Source organism: Marmota flaviventris, chromosome 4, assembly GCF_047511675.1.
Source record: "Marmota flaviventris isolate mMarFla1 chromosome 4, mMarFla1.hap1, whole genome shotgun sequence".
Classification (NCBI taxonomy): Eukaryota; Metazoa; Chordata; class Mammalia; order Rodentia; family Sciuridae; genus Marmota; species Marmota flaviventris.
Window position 1 is genome coordinate 54,413,886 of NC_092501.1, and position 21,999 is coordinate 54,435,884.

The 21,999-nt window shown below is 35.6% G+C and overlaps 1 protein-coding gene and 2 non-coding genes across 4 annotated transcripts in view; 1 reads left to right on the plus strand and 2 right to left on the minus strand.

The window, feature by feature from the left end:
- The window catches only part of Ccar1 (cell division cycle and apoptosis regulator 1), a 53,489-nt gene that overhangs the window by 12,548 nt on the left and 18,942 nt on the right, over nt 1-21,999 (minus strand). For both annotated transcript variants that reach the window (XM_027931240.2, XM_027931241.2), the window contains exons 6-17: nt 21,719-21,912; nt 20,199-20,313; nt 19,914-20,106; nt 16,564-16,693; nt 16,023-16,184; nt 12,135-12,360; nt 10,672-10,785; nt 9,967-10,133; nt 9,028-9,238; nt 8,135-8,218; nt 4,122-4,307; nt 1,343-1,534 (exon numbers count right to left, since the gene is read on the minus strand). In XM_027931240.2, coding sequence (XP_027787041.1) covers nt 1,343-1,534; nt 4,122-4,307; nt 8,135-8,218; nt 9,028-9,238; nt 9,967-10,133; nt 10,672-10,785; nt 12,135-12,360; nt 16,023-16,184; nt 16,564-16,693; nt 19,914-20,106; nt 20,199-20,313; nt 21,719-21,912 — 1,974 coding nt within the window. The remainder of the gene's footprint in view (nt 1-1,342; nt 1,535-4,121; nt 4,308-8,134; nt 8,219-9,027; nt 9,239-9,966; nt 10,134-10,671; nt 10,786-12,134; nt 12,361-16,022; nt 16,185-16,563; nt 16,694-19,913; nt 20,107-20,198; nt 20,314-21,718; nt 21,913-21,999) is intronic.
- On the minus strand, nt 10,265-10,329 carry LOC114089565 (small nucleolar RNA SNORD98). Its single transcript, XR_003582208.1, has one exon. It is a non-coding gene; the product is annotated as a small nucleolar RNA SNORD98 (small nucleolar RNA).
- On the plus strand, nt 20,552-20,628 carry Trnav-cac (transfer RNA valine (anticodon CAC)). The gene has a single exon. It is a non-coding gene; the product is annotated as a tRNA-Val (tRNA).

Below are 21,999 nucleotides of genomic sequence, written 5' to 3' on the forward strand. Positions count from 1 at the left end.
TCCTAACGAAACTATTAATCTTCACAATACTTTATTTATTCTATAAGGGTTTGTTTATATTTCCATTGGTTGGTCAATACTTTTTTTTTTTTTTAATATTTTTTAGTTGTAGATGGACACAATACCTTTAGCTAATTTATTTATTTTTATGTAGTGCTGAGGATTAAACCCAGTGCCTCACACATGCTAGGTAAGCTCTCTGCTACTAAGCTATGACTACAGACCCAGTCAATAAGTTTTTAATCAAATGCCTACTATGTACCATGGGCTGGGAATACAGCAGTGAAAAGAAAAAAAAAAATTTTATTTCAGCACAAAGGTAACAAACCTAGTATAAGAAATAACCCAATTAATATCAAATTACAAGAAAAACAAGCATATAAAGGGACTGGGATGCAACTCAGTGGTAAAGCACTTGCCTAGCATGTATTTTATAAAAAGAAAGTGAGAAAGAGTAGTTAGACAAGGTCTCTGACATTTAAAAAGTGACCAGAAGGCTGGGCATGGTGGCACAGGCCTGTAATCCCATTAGTTTAGGAGGCTGTGGTAGGAGGATTGCAAATTCAATGCCAGCCTCAGCAACTCAGCAAGATCCCGTCTCTAATAAAATTCAAACGGGGTTGGGGAAGTGTCTCAGTGGGTTAAGCACCCCTGGGTTCAACCTTCAGTACCCCCCACCCCCCAAAAAAGTGACTAGAAGGCAATGAATAAATGAATTATGAAGATATCTAGAAGAACATTTCAGGCATTTAAAACAATTAAAAACCCTGAGTATGGAATATCCATTATTATTATTATGCAGAGAGCCATGGTAAGAGCTACCACATATTCATCAACTTATACACTAAAATATACTTATTTATTTATTTATAGCACTGGAGACCAAACCCCAGGGCTGCTCTGCAACTGAGCAACATCTCCTCTCCTTTTTAATCTTTCTGAGACAGGGCTAAATTACCCAAGTTGGCACTGAATTTACAATCCTCTTGAGTTACTGGGATTACAGGTATGTACCACCATGCATGGCCTTATCTAAATAGTTCTAAAGCTAAGATTCAGGATTTCAACAGATTCTTCAAAAAGTTCAAATTTCTTTTAAAAGCCCACAACTTGATTAAGAATTTAGATCTAACTATCAATTTATAGAAAATACAGAGGACACAAGCATATTTCAGTGGTATTACTATACCATAGGATTAAAAAAATCAACAAAAGTAATTTATATGAAACTTTATAGAATAAACTGTTTATTTTCCTAATTAGCAACTGGGAGAAAAAGAGATTTAAGAGACACACAATATGTGGACCTTATCTGGATCCTGATTCAAAGATAAAACATTACCTCAAATGAATGTTCTTTATTATCTTCTAATCTGTAGTCCAAAAGGACACTCAAAGACATGATGCTACAATCAAACTTGCCACTTTTTGCAGCCCAATTTGGATGCACAATGATGGCTGGTTCATCAGGCAAAATGTATCTTCTTTCCCGACGCTGGCGTTCCATTTCCTCTTGACGTTTTCTTTCTTCCTCCTGGATTTTGAAATTTTAGTTCATGGTTTAAACCTTCATGTACAATATGTATGTATTCAAAAAATGTATACCATATAAAGAAAAACGGCAAAATACCTAAAATTCTTTAGAGTGACCAAAACAACTATAAGGATTGAAAAAAAGAGAACAGTTCAAATTTACTAAGGGCAGTAGCTTTTGTGGGTCCGAATTCTTTCTTTTGGATATCTTTTTTTTTTTTTTTTGCTGTACTGGGGATTGAACCCAGGGGCATTCTACTACCCAATATTCCTAGCCCATTATTTTTTTCATTTTGAAACAGTCTCACTAAGTTATACAGGCTGACCTTGAATTTATAATTCTCCTGCCTCAGCCTCCCTAGTAAATAGGATTACAGGTGTGTACCACCACACCAGGTTCTTTGGGTTCCTGACCATAAGAGACTGAAGACCAAAAGTGAGAAATGTACACAATAAGACTGAAACATCCTATCAGGCCAAAAAGTAAGAAATCCTTCAAAAAATGATGAGGATATATCAAAAGGACATATAACTTAAAAGGGTTCCCACTGGTCAATTCTGAAAAAATGTTATCACCAAAATAAGTACTTTATCTGCCAATTGATAAGAAATCACAAGTTCATGTATTGTCTAAAAAAAGGTAATTCTCCTACATAATCACAAAACCATTATCACATCCACAAAATTTAATAAAACTTCAATAATATCTAATGTAGCAACTACATATACAATCAAATTTCTCCAATTATACTGTTCTTTTTTTTTCCCCCAGTACTGGGAATTGAACTCAGGGACACTCAACCACTGAGCCACATCTCCAGCCCTATTTTGTATTTTATTTAGAGACGGGATCTCACTGAGCTGCTTAGCGCCTCACTTTTTGCTGAGGCTGGCTTTGAACTCTGATTCCTGCCTTAGCCTCCTGAGCCATTGGGATTACAGGTATGTGCCATCACACCTGGCTCCAATTATACCAGTCTTTTTTTTTTTTTTTTGAGAGAGAGAGAGAATTTTAATATTTATTTTTTAGTTTTCGGCAGACACAACATCTTTGTTTGTATATGGTGCTGAGGATCGAACCTGGGCTGCACGCATGCCAGGCGAGAGCGCTACTACCGATTGAGCCACATCCCCAGCCCATATACCATTCTTAATGACATTTTTTCCCTAGCCCAGATCCAGTCACATTCACTAACCTTCTTCAATCTAAGACAGCTCCTAAGTTTCTTTCTTTAATGTGGATACATTCTGAAAAGTTCACACAACTTGCTTTATAAAATTTTTTTCACTTTTCAGATTTACCCAATTGTTTTCCTTACAATTTGATCTATGTCACATACTTCTCGAAGAACTACTTTAGGAACTGTGGATGGGTATTTTATAATACATCACATTTAAAAACCCTAAGGGTTTATCCAATTACTGGGGCTAAAACACACTAGCTCTCAAATTCAGAGAACACAATAAGCTTATGCACTAAGGAATAAATGTATTAGATATAAAACTGAGGTACAAAATAGCTTGAATAATTTGTCTATTCTTGAGTAGAATCCAATCAAACATATTACTTTAGAAGCATCACAATTAGGGCATGAGCATTTCACTGGAACTCAAGCTGAATGTTTTTGTTTTTTCCTGATAAGTGGATACTAATTCACAATGAGGGCAGGGGGTTAGGGAAGAACAGCTTTGGATAGGCAGAGGGGAGTGAAGAGAGGAGACAGGGTATAGAAGTAGGAAGGATAGTTCAATGAATCGGACATTATTACCAAACGTACATATGATTAAATGATTGGTATGATTCTATACCATGTACAACAAGAATGAGAAGTTATACTCCATATATGTATCATATGTCAAAATGCATTCTAGGGGCTGTGGTTGTGGCTCAGCGGTAGAGCGCTCGCCTAGCACATGCGAGGAGCTAGATTCGATCCTCAGCATCACATAAAAATAAACAAATAAAAATAAAGGTACTATGCCCAACTATAACTAAAAAATATTTTTTAAAAAAATGCATTCTACTGTCATGTATAACTAATTAGAACAAATAATTTTAAAAAATTGCAGAACTATTCATTACAGGTATGAATTTTTAGATAGGTGCAGTGGCACATGCCTGTAATCCCAGCTACATAGAAGCCTGAGGCAGGAGTACAAGTTCGAGGTCAGCCTCAATAACTTAGGGACACCTTCAGCTCATTAGTGAAAAAACCCGGTCTCAAAAAATAAAAAGGGGGGCTGGAGTTGTAAGCTTAGTGGTAGAGCACTTGCTTCCCAAGTGTGAGGCGCTGGGTTTGATCCTAGCACCACATAAAAATAAATAAAGGCATTAAGTCCATACATAACTTAAAAAAAAAAAAAAAAAATTTAAATGAAACTTAAAAAAATAAAATAAAATAAAAATAAAAAGAATTGTGGGATTTAGCTCAGTGGTAAAGCAACTGTGGGAAAAAATTCTACTTTTACCTTACATACCTTAATAAAACAATACACACACACACACAAAATGAAGTCATATATTCCACGAACACCCAACATACTAAGAGAAATACCAATACAACTATATTCAAATGTTGAATAAATACCTCCTTATCATCTTCAGATTTCCTATCATCCTCTTCTTCCTCTTCTTTTTCAGATTTCTCTAATTCCTTCTGTTCTTCTTTTTGTTCTTCTACTTTAAGTTGTTTTGTCAATCGAGCTATTAACTGGGATTTTAATCCTTTGGAACTAAGGGCTCGACTTTCTAATTCTTTTCGGAGATCATTTACCTAAATGTATGCAACATAAAAACATAGAAAAAGAAAATGAGATGTAAACAAACTATATACTTTTACCTGATTTAAAAAAAAAAAATTTTATGAAAAAAGACAGACGTGCTACGGTGCATGCCTATAATCCTCTTGGGAGGCTGAGGCAAGAGGATCTCAAGTTCAAGGACAGCCTTAGTAAACAATTTAGCAAGGCCCTGAGCAACTTAGTCTCAAAATAAATAAAAAGGTGCCTGGCAACATGGTGCACACCTTTAATTCCAGAGCCTGAGGCAGGAGGATCGTGAGTTCAAAGCCAGTCTCTGAAAAACTGAGGCGCTAGGCAAACTCAGTGAGACCCTTTCTCTAACTAAAATACAAAATAGGGCTGGACATGTGGATCAGTGGTTAAGTGCCCCCTGAGTTCAATACCCAGTACCAAAAAATAAAAAATAAATAAAACGGTAAAAAAAGACTGGGGATATGGCTCAGTGGCTAGGTACTCCTGAGTGCAATTCTGGGTATCCAAAAAAAAAAAAAAAACCACACAGGTGATATGTATAGAATATCTTGGAAAATAATTCAAAACATTTTAAGATGATTCAAAGTTCTTTTACTGTTCCTTTTTTCTTCTTTTCTTTTTTTTTTTTAATGGTACTAGAGGTTGAACCCAAAACCTTGCACATGCTAGGCAGGTGGTCTGCCACTGATGTATCCCCCTAACCCTTGACCCAGTAATTCTAATTTCTGGGAATTTACCTAAAGAAATATCCTGGGGGGCTGGGATCATGGCTCAGTGGTACAGGGCCTGCCTAGCATGTGTGAGGCACTGGGTTTGATCCTCAGCTGACATAAAGATAAATAAATGAGGGGCTGGGAATATAGCTCAGTTACTAGAGTGCCTGGGTTCAAACCCTAGTACCCGCCCCAAAAAGTAAATAAAACTATTAAAATTATGTGTGTGTGTGTGTATGAAATATCCTGAACTCAGGGAGAAAAACAGATTTACTAATTATTAACCTTTTTTTGGAAATACTAGGAATTGAACACAGGACCTTTTTGGGTATTAGGTAAGCCCTTTTTTCACATTGAGATAGGGTCTCACTTAGTTTCAGAGGCTGGACTAGAATTTGTAATCCTTCTGCTGCAGAGTTTCCCAAGTCACTGGGATTACAGAGTTGCACCAGCATACCTTGTTAGATTTACTTACAACAGTCCTTCACTTCAAAAAAGTAAAGAATCTGCACATTCAATAAAAAGCAATATCTAAGAAGTATTAATACATAAACCACATAGAATGTAAAATTGAAAAACAATTACATGAGAAAAAAAGATGTTAAATGAAAATGATTAAAATGCAACTTTTGAATACAACTTGATTTGAGCCAACCAACCAACTAAATACATTACTTATATCCTACAAAAAAGAAAACAGAATCTGGATGTGGTGGCACACACCTATAATGCTAGCTCCATGGGAGAATGAGGTAAGAGGAACCCAAGGTCGAGGCAAGGCACCCCTAGGCAACTTAGCAAGACCCTATACAACTTATCAAGACTATTTGAAAATAAAAAATTAAAAAGGACTATGGAATGTAGTTCAGTGGTAAAGTGGCCCTGGGTTCAATTCTCAGTATCAAAAAAATAAATAAATAAAAATAAAATATAGAACTTAACATCAAAACAATCAAGTTTAAATTAAAAAGTGTTGGGTATAGTCTTAGTCTTATTGTCAATGTTTTCATAATCTTTTGAGTACCCTATATGAACATGATATTGATGATGACAACTTGGAAGCAATTAAAGAATAACTGCCGCAGTCTGGCTGGGCACACAGCCTTGTAGGTTCAAACAGCAACCTTTATTCCCGAACTCTCACCTGCATTCTACACACACTTCCCGGGAACACACTGCTCTGCGCGCCAATTCTCTCAGAACCCCAATAGAACTCAATGGGAACTCCAAAGTAGTGCCCAAGGCACCAGGATCCGCCCTAATCCCAGGAGGATCTGCCCTAATCCTGGGGCTGCCCTATTCCCAGCAGGATCTGCCCTAATCCGGGGCAGGGTCATCTTTCAACCATTCCCTCTGGCAAAAATGCCAGGCATCATTCTGACTAAACTGTGGCTCTCAACAAATAACATTCTTATGACATACATTGTCTACTTACTAAAAACCAATGAGTTTAAAGTCAAGGTTCAAGCCTTGCTAGGTGGGGCATGCCTGTAACCTCAGCTACTTAGGAGTTAGGAGGCTGAAATAACAGGTTCACAAGTCAAGGCCAAATTCAACACTAAGTGAGATGTGTTAGAACTCTTAAAAACCCAAACAACAAAATAAAATGAAATTAGTGCTGGGGATATAATGTGGTGATAGAGTAGTCCAGGGTTCAATCCTATGTACTAAAAGAAAAAAAAAAAAAAAAATCACTCTCCCCCCAACCCCCCAAAACCCCACAAACACAAAACAACAAAAATCCAGAAAGAAATTGTTCCTAACTAAGTAGAAAAATTGTTTTGTGATAAGAGCAAAAGTCAACTAGAAGGCATTTGCTAAAAACAAACTGTAAAAGGTGAAGTAAAGATCAGTCTCTATCTTGACCATAGATTATAGTTCAGAAATACAAAACAGCAGAAAGAATACTAAGATAACTGGGCTAGAGACACCCAGAAGAAAAAACTAACGCAGGTTAACCACTTATTTTCAAAGAAATTATTCAATTATTTCCTTCCCAGTTTAGAGGCATACATTCTACATTTTACTCTTAAATTTATTTTTAAAACAAGTTCATCTTTTTCCTGTTTCTTTTCTGACCCCTGAATTTAAGTTACATAAGTTTAGAAATTATTTCTTTTAATATTCTTTTTTTTTTAATTTTTATTTTTTAGTTGTAGATGGATACAATACCTTTATTTTGTTTATTTCTTTTTATGTGGTGTTAAACATTGAACCCAGTGCTTCACACATGCAAGGCAAGTGCTTTACCACTGAGTCACAACTCCAGCCCCATAACTGTAAGAATTCTGGCGCCTCCCACCTCCTTTTTTTTTTTTGGTACCAGGGTTTGAATCCAGAGGTACTTAACCACTGAACCACATCTCTAACCCTTTTTATATTTTATTTTGAGACAGGGTCTCACTAAGTTGCTTAGGCTGGCTTTGAATTTGTGCTCCTCCTACCTCAGCCTACCAAGCCACAGGGATTACACAGGCCATGTGCCACTGTGCCCAGTGATAAATTCTGCCTTCTTGGTCAATTACTGAACCAGAAAACAATATTCCTGATACTACAGGTACTTTGAAATTGCAAGCATTTTACAGGTACTAGCTAGACTGATATTTAACATCACTTTTTAATTTATACATGTATGTATATATTCACAGGTAAATGCAATATATTATAGTTATATAAAATCAGTGAACAGCCAGACCTGATGGCACAGGGTGAGGCAGGAGGATCACAAGTTCGAGGCCAGGCTGGACAATGTAGCATGATCCTGTCTCAGAATAAAATAAAAAGGGCTGGGGATGTAGCTCAGAGGTACAGTGGTTGTATAGCACACAAGGGCCTGGGACAAACTCCAAAAAAAAAAGTGGACTTTACCCCACTGAGCTAAATCTCCAGCCCTTGTTATTTATTTGAGGAAGGGTCTTGCTAAATTACCTGGGCTGGCCTCAAATTTGCCTCAGCCTCCAAAGAACCTGGGATTCCAAATGTGTGCCATGGTGCCAAGACAGACTTCATTTTGAATGGTTTTTATTTGAAAAACATACTACCATCATTCTCACCAATGTTATGTATTCCTGTTAAAGAGATTTCAAATTAAAAACCATAATTTTCAAAGTTACCTTCATTGTCTTTGGATCAAGTTTAGACCAATGGGTAGGAGTGGAAATTTCTTTAGCTTCACCATCATCCTTTTCTTCTTCATCCTAATATACAAAGTTAAGAACATAATTACTATTTTGAAACCTTAAAATAAAATTAATTCACTTTTAAAAGTCTGTTGCTGATCTGTGCAAGGTCACAAATGTTTCAGATTGTCTTCTCCTAAAGTTATTATTTAGGCAAGTCCACGTACATACATTCTATCATTTTTAACTGATCACAAAGACACTCATCAGCCAATCAAAGCCAGATCTGTGAAACACAAAAGGGTGATAAATTACAACACAAAGGATATCAGGGATGCACAAACACTGCCGGTCTCCACTAACCACACAGTGTGTGATCTTGCCCCAATTTTCAAGCCACCCAAAGACTGATTTAGTCAGACCTTTGAAATGTACCAAAGACGTTGCCACATAGCCTGAAATTTCAAATCTCTCAGACTTGTGGTTGTCCAATTTCAAATATCCATGACTAGAACTGATGACCATGAAAGAGAAAATCTTTTAAATTTTAGAAAATGGCAAAATGTTTAAAATGGCTTAATACTTAATCTTGCTCAACAACTGGTCCCAGATTCCAGCAACTAGATCTATGATAGAAACAAAATTCTGTGCAATTTAAGCACAACTTATTTTCCTTTGAGGTCTCAACACTCTCAACGTTAGCATAATAGACAGAATTTTTAAGAGAAAAGAACATTCAACTATACTGCTGAAAGCTGGATTACCAGTCGCTGTTACCACTTATGTTCCTCCATGTGTGTTTGTTATGTAGTGTGTGGTGTGCATTTGTGCCTGTGTTCCTGTGCCTGTGAGAAGCGGAAATAGAAAAAGGGATTAGCGTTCAGTGCCTGTTCTCCATCAGCCTCCTTGCGTTCACCCTGAAGCTTCTCGACCAGCTGCTGCTTGTATCCTCGGGAGAGGGTTTCCCACTCTGAGCGGGTGGGAAGGCAATGCCAAACATCCGGGAAAAATAAAACCACTGTCTCCACATGAGCTGGAACTGTACGCCCCTTGTGGGTCTCCTCAGGGCGATGGTAGCGAATCTCTGCAAAACGGTACCTGTTGCAAGGGAAGAAGCATGTTGGAAAAAAAATTCTAAAATACATTTTAAAGACCCTAGTTCACTTGTAGCACATCAAGTAAAGAAATTTTGCTGCAAGAACTTGAGGTTGGTCTAAAGAAAAAAAAATTATAGAAGCCATAGTTCCTCTTTTGGTACATTTGTACAATATTTTATTGAATAAAAGAATAAGTTCCCACAACACATTTTCAAGTTTGATTACAAAGCTACCCATATTTTAGATAATACCTGAAGAAGCTGGATAGCTGTTCAGATTTCATGTGCTAAAAAAGAATATTCTCAATTAAGTCACAAGAAATATACTAAAATACATAGGACAAATAAGCCTCAAGAGAAAATATGGCTGAACAAAAATAATCAGCAACTACATCATTTAATAACAAAAGAATTATAATGAAATGAAGTTCTCTCTTGACGATCTTCTCCAGCTATACATGAAATGAAAAGTATTTTCAACATACAACCAAACTTCCAAAGTACAGCATAACAAAACATTTAAATTTTCAGTATATTTTGATTAGTTCTTAATCCTTTTTCCAAAAAACATTTTTGGCACCAAATAAACTTTTGCTACAAATGGGGATTTTTCCTTTGAGATTACCTGCATGACAAGTGTTGCTAAAATAAGGAAGGGGAAAAGGCTGATCGATAAGAACATCTACAAATCTATTAAATATTTCTAATCAAGAAATGAATTGATACTTACCATTGTGTGCAAACACTTAGATCAATGCCTGTCAGAGCCTTACAACAACGAATAGCAGTCTTAATCAACACGGAGGGATCTTTTTCAGGGTCTGGTCCATCCAACGAAGGAGACCAGTGCCCACCAATGGCCATGGCTTCATCCTTGCCTTTCATGCCCACTAAAAACTAATTCAAAACAAAGAATCACTTACATACATTATATAACTTGTGAAATTACAAATAAATACTTGAAAAGGAAAGGTACAAACCTTTCCAATATCATTTTTACTACCTCAGATTATCTGTCAGTCAAGGAAGAGTTCAGTTCATCGTGTTCCACACTGCATTTCAGCAATGGAATAGGATTTACACATCATAACTCATCCTTCTATAATATTTCTTCAGTTACCATTCTTTTAAAGAAACAAGCTATAATGCAAACTTTAACGCATCCAAAGACATTCTAAATCCCATTATCACTAAGATTTTAATATGCTACAAATACAACAAATCAATGACAGTTGAAGTCGTTATACACAAATAAAGTATAGCCACAATCTGCAGTGAGAAAGACATCTGTATTATTAAATTGTGAGTACCTTAATAATACTAAAATCATTTAGTAACAAGATTAAAAATATGCTGTTTTTAAATTTCACATATACACGTAAGCACTAAGGTAAATGAATATACACCTAAAGATAAAACAAATAGTTTATTTTACCTTAACAAGTCTAGCAGGATGTTGAAATCCATCTCGAAGTTCTTGTGGGTCTTCAGCAAGAGCACAAGACTTATGATACAAATCTTCCATACTAGGACTAGCCATCAGCATTACCTATTATAGTCAAATAATTCAATCCTGTCAAAAGTCTAATGTAATGTAAAAAAAAATGAGAAGCACTACTACTTAAACTCACATTTTAGTTATTTGAAATTTCTCATAAAAATGAATGCAAAATGTTACAGAAATAAGTTAAAATATTAAATACCTTATAAAGTTTTAACTTATCAAGGGAAGATTTTTTTAAATTTCTGAAATTATTTTAATTTACAAATAGAAAATATTTTGGAAGAAAAGGGAACAAAATTTTACTTCATAAGGTTCTCAAACCCTTCACCAAAAAGTATTGAGCCACCCACAATGATGTTATTAATAGGGATGGTAGGTTAATTTCAAAAGAACTTTAACAGCATCCAAAGACATTCTAAATCCCATTATAGCAAAATCTATTGCTATTGTCATATAGAAATATTCTGGAATTCTTTTCTATCAGGTTTGAGCTTTTTTTTTTTGGTACCAGGAATTGAACCTAGGGGCACTTAACCACTGAACCACATCCCCAACCCCTTTTTATATTTCATTAGAGATAGGACCTTGCTAAATTGCTGAAGCTGGCTTTGAACTCGAGATCCTCCTGCCTAGCCTCCTGAGCTGCTGGAATAACAGGCGTGAGCCACCACTCCCAGCTTGGGGCATCTCTTAACAAACCAAATTGAGTCCTTCACAACTGCCAACTTGACTCAACAAACTGTATTACCTGACTATGAATGTCTGCCTGCCACCACTCGAGATTTAAGGGATGCTTTTTAGATCAAACAATGTTTTAAACCAGAAGAAAACTAACTCTGATAAGCCATATTCTGAATGTTATCCTAAAGACAAAAATTCAGTACATTCAACCAATATTAAATTTTATCTGGGGCCAAAAGTCATAAAAAATAAAAAGGGTTGGGGATATAGCTCAGTGGTAAAGTGTCCCTGGGTTAAATCCCCAGTACAAAAAACAAACAAACAGGGCTGGGGATGTGGCTCAAGTGGTAGCGCGCTCGCCTGGCATGCATGCGGCCCGGGTTCAATCCTCAGCACCACATACAAATAAAGATGTTGTGTCTGCCGAAAACTAAAAAATAAATATTAAAAAAACAAACAAACAAAAAAGTCATAACATTCAACTTTCAACTTCATCTTCACATTTTTATAAGGATTAAAATGTTAAAACAACCATTATTTTATTGCATAATAAGTGATGCACAAAGAGGTTAAATTACTTAAGGGGATGTGGTTCAGTGGTCAAGTGCCCCTGAGTTCAATCCCCCATATCCCCTCCCAAAAAAAGAATGGTTCCACATATCCTCTTATTTTTGAACTACGAAGAAATTAAGCTGTAAATCACAAATACAAACCTTTGCACTGTATAAATGGTCAGCATCTGGAGGATCAAGAATGGCCATATTTTTTTCTAATGACTCTACTTCTCTGTGCATAACATAGAAATTGCAGTAATTTCCAAGCTGAAATGGTCTTGACAAAGGGAAAGCATCCACCCATGTAAACTGAGCATCAAAAAAGTCACTAGGTATATATAAATTCTGATAACGGCGCCTTAGTTCCATCATGTCACAACTAGGACTGAAAAACAGACATAAGTAGTGAATAAGCAGCCTCACACCAAAGGTTATACATTCACATAATTCTGAAGCTAAATAACCTTACAGAGTAAAAAGCAAGTTGAAAATAGTCAATTAAATGAAGTACAAATTCAGATGGAGACATGTGAAAATTTTATTTTACAAATTTGTATATAGTTGCAGTTTTGAATTATCAGTATCTAAGTGTTACCTTTATTTCTCTACTTTTTGTATGTAGCTTATAATTCATTAGAGAAGACACTTTGAAATAAAGAAAACCCACAACTCTAGAGAAGATTGAAACAAAAGTAGTTTTGACTTAGTTTAAAATGTATATTACTTGAGAAAAATCATAATTCACACAAAATACATACAAAGAAGGGACAAGAGTAATACTAAATTAGTACTCAAATACCCCTCAATCAGACTTATTCAGCAAAGAAAAAATTCAAGTTCTATTCTAGAGTAAGCTTGTAGATCACTACACTTAAATTAAAAATCAAATACTAAAATACAAATGAAAAAAAATATATAAATGAAAAAAATATATATAAAGTGTTCTTTATATTATCTACACCTCTATACTTCTCTATAAGAATTTAAGTAAATCAATACCTAATTATTATTATTATGTAAAACGGAAATAGAACTCTTGCCTTTTAAATCTGGCACTGATATTTTAAAGATTAGTTTCCTGAGGCTGGGGTTGTGGCTCAGTGGTAGAGTGCTTGCCTAGCATGTGTGAGGCACTGGGTTCCATTATCAGCACCACATATAAACAAAAAATAAATAAAGGTCCATCAATAACTAATAAAAATTTTTTAAAAAATTAGTTTCCTTTTCCCCAAAAAGCAATTTTTTTTTTTTTTTTTTTAAGTTTTTGGCGGTGCATGTGGTGCTGAGGATCGAACCTGGGCCGCATACATGCCAGGTGAGTGCGCTACCGCTTGAGCCACATCCCCAGCCCCTAAAAAGCAGATTTTAAAGGCGAGAAACTCAAAGATAAACAATTGAACAAAAGGGCATAACTGATGGGCTGGGATTGTAGCTCAGTGGTAGAGTACTTGCTTAGCATGTGTGAGACCCTGGGTTCTATCCTCAGCACCACATAAAGGTAAATAAAGATGTTGTATTCATCTACAACTATAAAAAAAATTTTTAAAAAAGCATAATTGAGGGTCAGAGTTATATCTCAGGGGTACAGCACTTGCCAAGAATATGTGAGGTACTAGGTTTAGCAGCACATAAAAATAAATAAAATAAAGGTATTGTGCCCAACTAAAAAAAAACAAAAACAAAAAAAAGCATAATGAGCAGGTGAGGTGGTCCAATTCTAGAAACTCACCAGGCTATGACAGAAAGAGTGCACTTTTGTGAGACCGTCTCAAAACAAAACAAAAAAAATGGCTGGTGATTTGGAGATGTAGCTCACTAGAGTACCATTGGGTTCAACCCCCATTACCACACACACAGACACACAAAAAATGAAACACATACATGAATTCTGCTGGACATGTTGGAGCACATATGTAAGCCAGCAACTCAAGAGACTGCGACAGGAAGATGGGCAGTTCAAGGACAGATTCTGCAACTTAACGAGACCCCCATCTCAAAATAAAAATAAAAAGGTCAGGGGATATACTTCACAGGTAAAGTGCCCCTGGGTTCAATCCCTAGTACAGGAAGAAAGGAAGGAGGAAAAAAAAAAAAAAAAACAACTAATCTCTATGTAGAGATGTCTTTATCAGACACCTAAAAACAAAAAATAGAGATACATTGGGTATATAGCTTAGAAACAGACTAATTGCCTAGCATATACAAAGCCCTGGTTTAATCCCAGCATCACAAAATAAAATAATATTTTATTTTATTTTTATTTTACTTTGTGATAATTTTCTATTGTGGCTGCTGATATAAGTATACTTTATCTGGTTAAGCTTCTGTCAAGGGGTTGGGGTTGTGGCTCAGAGGTAGAGTACTTTGCCTAGCATGCATGAAGAACTGGGTTCGATCCTCAGTACCACATAAAAATAAAATAAAGATATTGTATCGACCTAAAACTAAAAAATAAATAAAGATTGTATCAAAAGTGTGCAAAATATATTTGAGTTTTATTTTTAAGGAACAAAGTATACGTAATAGTTTCTCAGTACCAGAATTTTAGAAGTTTTACCCCATAGGAATAAAATCTATGATAAAACAGACATAAGTCCACATAAAGCATTAATTGCAAATAAGTGCTCATAAGTATATTAGTATAAAAAATTTGATTTCCACAACTACAGATTAAGGAGACATGGAAACTTTAAAATGATGTTTATTTGTAATGGGTTCGATTGATATTGTTAGCAGTAAAAGTGAAACTGTGAAAGTGATCTTAGTAGGAGCTGTTCTATTTCATATCCTTATTTATTTTGATAGCAGGGTGCATCCCCAGCCCTTTTTTATATTTTATTTATAGACAGGGCCTCACTAAGTTGCTGAGGCTGGCTTTGAACTCACAATTCTCCTGCCTCAGCCTCCCAACCTGCTAGGATTTATGGGTGTGAGCCATGGCGCCCGCCTCAATTATGTATCTGACCAACTCTTCCTATATAGTGTTTAATACTGGGAAAGATGCATAAAAATTAGAGCTCCTCTATTTAGTACCTTGGGGAATGAAGTAGTTTTGGTACCAACAGATTTTTTTAAGCCTAATAGTAAAAAAGGATAATAACAAAACTAGTATAAATTAAGAGTACTTGCTAATCTGGCCAAAGTTAAGAGTAAATAAACAATGAAGTAATATAAACAAGCAAAGTCACCAGTTAAGAATTTCTTGGTATTCAGTACACTAAATCACACTGTTTATCAGATCTAGAATTGAATATGCAGAAATTTCAACTTTTGATAGGCCAACATAATAAATATTAAAAATTATATCTTCTCAGGTCATTCAAGTACACACATTATTTGCACCTATGCCAAACAGTTCTGACACTGCTTTTAAAGATTTTCTTATTTTACTGTCCATTTGCTTTTTCCATCTGTTAAATCTAGTAACCCTAGTTGCCATCATAACTCACTACTATTATCAATTAAGGAAAATCTAAAATTGCCACACTCTGGGTGCTCTAGATACTGAACCAAACAATAATTCTGCAAGTTAATGGATTTTATAGCTAAAACTGAGAAGTTCTTGGTAACTTGCCCCAACCTCTGATTCCAAAAGCTCAATAATTTATTTATGGACACAAACACATGTATATTATATAGGTCTCAGAACATACGCAGATCCAATTCATACTTTATACTATATTATCACAAATAAGCTTGAAACAATTGGTTTACTTGTTATTGCTTCATCACATATAATGTGGATCTTCATCAATAAATGTGGATCTTAAATAATTCTAATGTTAAGCAATGATTTCATCACAACAGAATTTCCTTTAGAGGTTTTCTTTTTGAATAGTTGATAACTTTAAAGTTATGAGTACTATAAATAATACACTCTAGCAGAGAAATAAATTACTACTTCAAATTGCATTTCTATCCTTATAAGAGCACTAAATGTCAGCACATAATGATTTTCCCAGGTAAAATATCCTGATTATAACACATTCCACACTAATCTATACAAAATTACAAAGTTAATAACTGAAAGAGAAAAAAAGAACTTACCAATCTAAAGAAAACTTTGAAAACTGCACTGTGTAACGTGGAACAACACGCCGAACTCTCCGAGGCGATCTTTCTCTCTCTCTTCTGGGAGACCTCTCCCTGGAACGTTTCCTTTGAGGTGATCTTTCTCTGGATCTACGTCTTTCTCTTTCCCTTTCACGACTTAAAGTAAATTTATATAAAATTATTACTAATATTTTTGGCATAATGGCAGTTTTTTAAAGAAATAATGTAATAGGTTATAAAAACAAGACATTTTTAACTCTTCAAAAATGTATTTTTTAAATGTTATGTTGCTGGGCAATTTATCAAGGCCTTAAGACCCTGTCTCAAAGCAAAAAATAAAAGGGCTTTGGATGTGGTTCAGTGATTAAGCACCCCTGGGTTCAATCCCTGATACCCACCCCCCAAAAAATGTTATATGTATGTGACACGAAGTTTATCACATTAACCAGTTTTATCTGCACAGTTCAGTGGCATTAAATGCATTCACATTTTGAATAATCACCACCACCATCTATATTATATTCTTAAAACATACCTTCGGTCTTCTTTCCTATTAGGCACTTGATCTCCTCTGTCATTCCTTCCTGAAAATCTAGATGGTGGATCTAATCTTCGTGCTGGTTGTGGTTGTGAAACTATACGAACAGGGGGCTGCAATAAGCCAGCTTCAAAAAAAAATACAGAAAAAAATAAAATTAAACTAACACATTTAAAGAAAGTACAAAAGTATTATGAGATTAGATGAAATTAGTCTAACAATTGGGAATAAAATTGTTCATTCACAGTTATCATAATTTATACATTTTGTTGTAGAACTGGTCCTGTCTTAGGGCAAGGACTGTAGCTCAGTGGTAGAGTGCTAAGTATGTGAGATCCAGGTTTGAAAACCTAGTATCAAAACAAACAAATAGGTACTCAAATCCCAATTCACAATTGTAAAATAAGATATTTTAAGAAAACTATGAGGAAAAAAAATCAGAGATCAGAGAACTGTCAGATACTTGGAGGAAACAAGTAGTTTGGACAGAGTTTGGTATTATCTAAGAAGATATATGTACTCCTCACACCCAACAATTCCATTCAAAGATACATACCCTAGAAAAAGTCACACACATTGTCTGTGAACACACGAGAATGTTTACAGAAACCAAAACAAGAAATTACCAAATGATTACTAAAGGAGAACAGATAATTATACAATATTCATACAATGGAAATGCACAATGAAAATGAACAAACTATACCCACATGAAATAAATAGAAGGAAAAACTTTAACATAATGGTGTAAAAAACCTTACACAAGCTAGAATATAAGTGGAATCTCATATTAAGTTCAAAAGCAGACAAAGTAAATTGTATTCAGGATATATATTTTGAGAAAAAAGGAGGCAGATGGGTGTTGAGGGATGTAGTTCACTGGTAGAGTGCTTGCCAGTTATGAAACACAGCGCTGGGTTTGATCCCTAGCACTATACACAAGTATTAGCAATGTGTTTTTTGTTGTTGGTGGTGGTAGTGCTGGGGATTGAACCCAAGGCCTCACGCCTGTTAGGCAAGCACTCTACCAATTGAGCTATATCCCCAGCATGCAATGTGTATTTTTTGACCTGAGTAGTGAACAATCAGGTGTTCATTTAAAATTAATAATCCATTATGCTGTAACCTGGTTTTATCATTTTGCTATAGGTATACCATGGAGTTATACGTTTTATCACTTTGCTCTAGTATAATAACATACAATGAAAGAGAAAATGCCAAATTATATATCTATAAAAATAAAAAAATAAAGTTATTATGTCCATTTACAACTAAAATTATTAAAAAATGAATAAATAAAAATGATTGAACCTAGGGATACTCTACCACTGAGTTACATCACCAGATCTTTTCTATTTTTTGTTTTGAAACAGGTCCAGGCTGGCTTCCAACTTTTTTTTTTTTTTTTAATATTTATTTTTTAGTTGTAGTTGGACACAATACCTCTATCTTAATGTGGTACGGAGGATTGAACCCAAGACCCTGCACATGCTAGGCGAGCACTCCACCACTAAGCCAAAACCCCAGCCCCTGGCCTCCAACTTTTGATCCTACTGCCTCAGCATCCCAAATTGCTGGGGTTCCAGGTATGTATCACGGCATGCAGCAGGCTAACTGCCATTTTAAACACTGTATAATCCCAGGCACAGTGGCACACAATTGTATATACAGCAAGTCGTGAAGCTGAAACTGTTAGAGGCAAACCCAAACAACTTACCTGAACAACTTAGCAAGACTCTGTCTCAAAAAATAAACAAGGGTTGGATGTAGCCACCATTACACCTACTATCCCAGAAACTTGGAAGGCTGAGGCAGAATAGTTAAGTTCAAGGCTTTTAGCCTCAGCAATTTAGTGAGGGCACTAAGCAACTTAGTGAGACACTGTCTCAAAAAATAAAAAGGGCTGGAAAGGGGCTGAGGTTGTAGCTCAGTGGTAGAGTGCTTGCCTAGAATGTGTGAAGCACTGGGTTCAATTCTTAGCACCACATAAAAACAAATAAATAAAAACAAGGTATAAAAACATTCCCTTATTTTAAAAAAATATTAAAAAAAGAGGGGTGCTAGGAATGTAGCTCAGTGGAAGAGTGTTCCTAGGTTCAATCCCCACTACCAAAAATAAAATAAAAAGGGCTGGGGCATGTAGCTCAGTTGTAGAGCACCCCTGGGTTTGATCCCCAATAACATAACAGAATTACTAACACCAGTTCACATGTACAGGAGGATTTCAAATTGGTGCAACCATTATGGAAAGCAGTATGGAGATTCCTCAGAAAACATGAAATGGAACCACCATTTAATCCAGTTATCCCACTCCCTGATTTATACCCAAAGAACTTAAAAATCAGCATACTAGATGATGCAGCCACATCAATGTTTTATAGCAGCTCAACTCACAATAACTAAACCATGGAACTAACCTAAGTGTCCTTTAACAGATGAATGAATAAAGAAAATGTGGTATATATACACAGTGAAATATTATTCAGCCATAAAGAATGAAATCATGGCATTTGCTAGTAAATGAATGGAACTGGAAAATATCAGTGCTAAGTGAAATAAGCCAGTCCCAAAAAACCAAAGGCTAAATTTTCTGATATGTGTATGCTAATCCACAAGCAAGGATAGGAGGGGAAGAATAGATGTTCATTGGATTAAACAAAGGGGAATGAAGGGAAGGGAGGGGAGAGGGAAAAGAAAAAAACAATAGAATTATTCAGACATAACTTTCCTTTCCTACCAGACAAGGGTAACTCCACATCATGTACAACCACAAGAATAAAATCCTAATTAGAATAAGTTATACTCCATGTATTGGGGGGGAGAGCTGATAATGTGTCTCAGTTGTTAAGCACCCCTGGGTTCGATACCTGGTACCAAAATAAATCAATAAAATGAATAAAAATTAATTAATTAAAAAGAAAAGATTCACATGTATAAATAAAATATTGTTGGTATGTGATACCAAAAGGGGGCACAAGGGATAACAGTTCTGATATTTAAGTACACAAGAAACATATCTTTGAATTTCCTATTCACTGAATTTGTTATCACTACAAGAAATAAAACAAAACTACTTCCATATAAGTAGAGAATTACAGGATGTTTTGTTCAGGATATTTAAGCTTCCTTTCAAGTTTCCTCAAAGTCCCTGTCAGACATTTTGAGATAGGGTCTCACTATATTGCTCAGTCTGGTCATATACTCACTTGCTCAAAACATCCTTCTTTTTCAACCTCCTGGATGTCCCTGCCTATTTTATAATTAAAAGCATGTTCTTTATATTTGAACAAATAAATCATAACACACATTAGTCTGAAATTAAAAACAAGAATACATGCACGCAATACCTTTTTGCTGTGGCTGCTGTAATAAAGGCTGTGGCTGAGTCTGCAGTAGTGGTGTAATAGAAGCCGCAGAAATCTGTGCCTGCAGTAGTGACTGAGGCTGGGGCTGAGCCTGAACACCAAATGCCGTCTGTGGTGCAATTGGCTGAAGTACAGCAGGAGGAGTCTTCAGTAAAGGTTGGGTTTGGGACTGATTCTTAATAAAAACAAAAGAGATAAAATGTTTTTTGTCAAATGGAAGACTCAATTACCAAATTTCCATGATAATTAGTTCAATATTTTATGTACCTGATTTGGTAGTGTTTGAATTCTTTGTGCATTCCATTTAAAAGGCATATTAGGATTATAAGTAGCTTCAACCAATACTCTATCACCCACTTGTGGAGTTTTCCCTTTGACGGCACTGGGGGAAAAAAATAAACACAATTAAGAGATCGCACCCCCAAGGGGCTGGGGTCGTGGCTCAGTGGCAGTGTGCTTGCCTTGTATGTGTGAGGCGCTGGGTTAGATTCTCAACACCACATACAAATAAATAATATAAAGGTCCATCAACAGCTAAAAAATATTTGGGGGGAAAAAAAAGACATCGCCCCCCTCCCCTCAAATTTACACACTTAGCATTTAAAACTACACTTTAAGGGGCTGGGGATATAGCTCAGTTGGTAGAGTGCTTGCCTCACATGCAAAAGGCCCTGGGTTCAATCCCCAGCCACACACACACACACACACACACACACACACTCTCTCTCACACACACAAAATACACTATATGGCTGGGTTGTAGCTCAGTGGTAGAGCATTTGCCTAGCACAATTGAGGCACCAGGTTTGATCCTCAGCACCACATAAATATAAAAGAAGGTATTTTGTCCATCTATAACTAAAAATAAATAAATAAATAAATAAACACACTATACCAGAAATGGAAGACTGGAGAGCTCTTACAAAAGTAGATATATCTGTAGACTCATTTCAGAACTGAACGTTTCACCCTCTATATATAAATAGAAGTTTTGAAGTGCAAGAAATAATTTACCACCTCATAATCTCCTAAGTTATGTCCTTCTGCTTATGGCACTAACTTTTAGAGCCCAAAAGTAAAATTTGCTTCAGGTTTTGGAAAGAAGACAAAAAAATGGGAATCCCTTTTATACAAAAATCTTCTACAGCAACTGAGTCCCAAATGTGACCATTCTAAGGAAGTTCATTAGAAATATTCTTGATATATCTAAGAAAATTCATATTGCCTACAACTACCATAAAGGAACCAAAGTACTATTGTGAATGTTTGTCCATCAACCATTTGATCCTGTTCACTAACTTTTCAATTAAAAAAAAAAATTCTTAGTCTATATCATCAGATATGTCAAACCAGAATATTAGGATTTAAAAGTCATAATTAATCAACCCCCAATCTCAAAATCTGCCCATGAAGAGTTAGAAATGCCACCTAGTTCTAAGAAAATATTTATAAAGAATTCACAATTAGAGCCGGGGTTGTGGCTCAGTGGTACAGAGCATGCCTAGCATGTGTGAGGCACTGGGTTTGATCCCCAGTACCACATTAAAAAATAAATAAATAAATAGAGGTATTGTATCCATCTACAACTAAAAAAAAAAAAAAGAATTCACAATTAGTTGATGTTCAATAATCAAAACATATACTTAACCACATTTTTCCACCCAAACACATCACAGATAGGACCATAATACAAACTGAATGATTAAAACAGAAAATTTTAGCTTATCTTTATCACAAGTACTTTATACAGAATTCAATAAGTCATCTCAACACCTAATGAAGTTTACCTAAGCTGAAAGAATACATCTTCATCCACAAATCCAAATGTATCGTGTAGCTTTGTAACCACTCCTGTGAAAACACGTTGTTTCTGAGGTTGGGTTTGTTGCTGACTGGACCGTGGTGTTGGATAAGATACAGTTATCTGTGCTGCAGGCTGAGGAGTAGACAGGCTAAGGCTTGTAGGCAGTGCAACAGCCGGCTATTGAAGAAAATCAACATCATATTAAGATAATGACTTGAAATTACCTGGAAATTAAAAATGACAATTTTAGCCCAAAATGTTAAA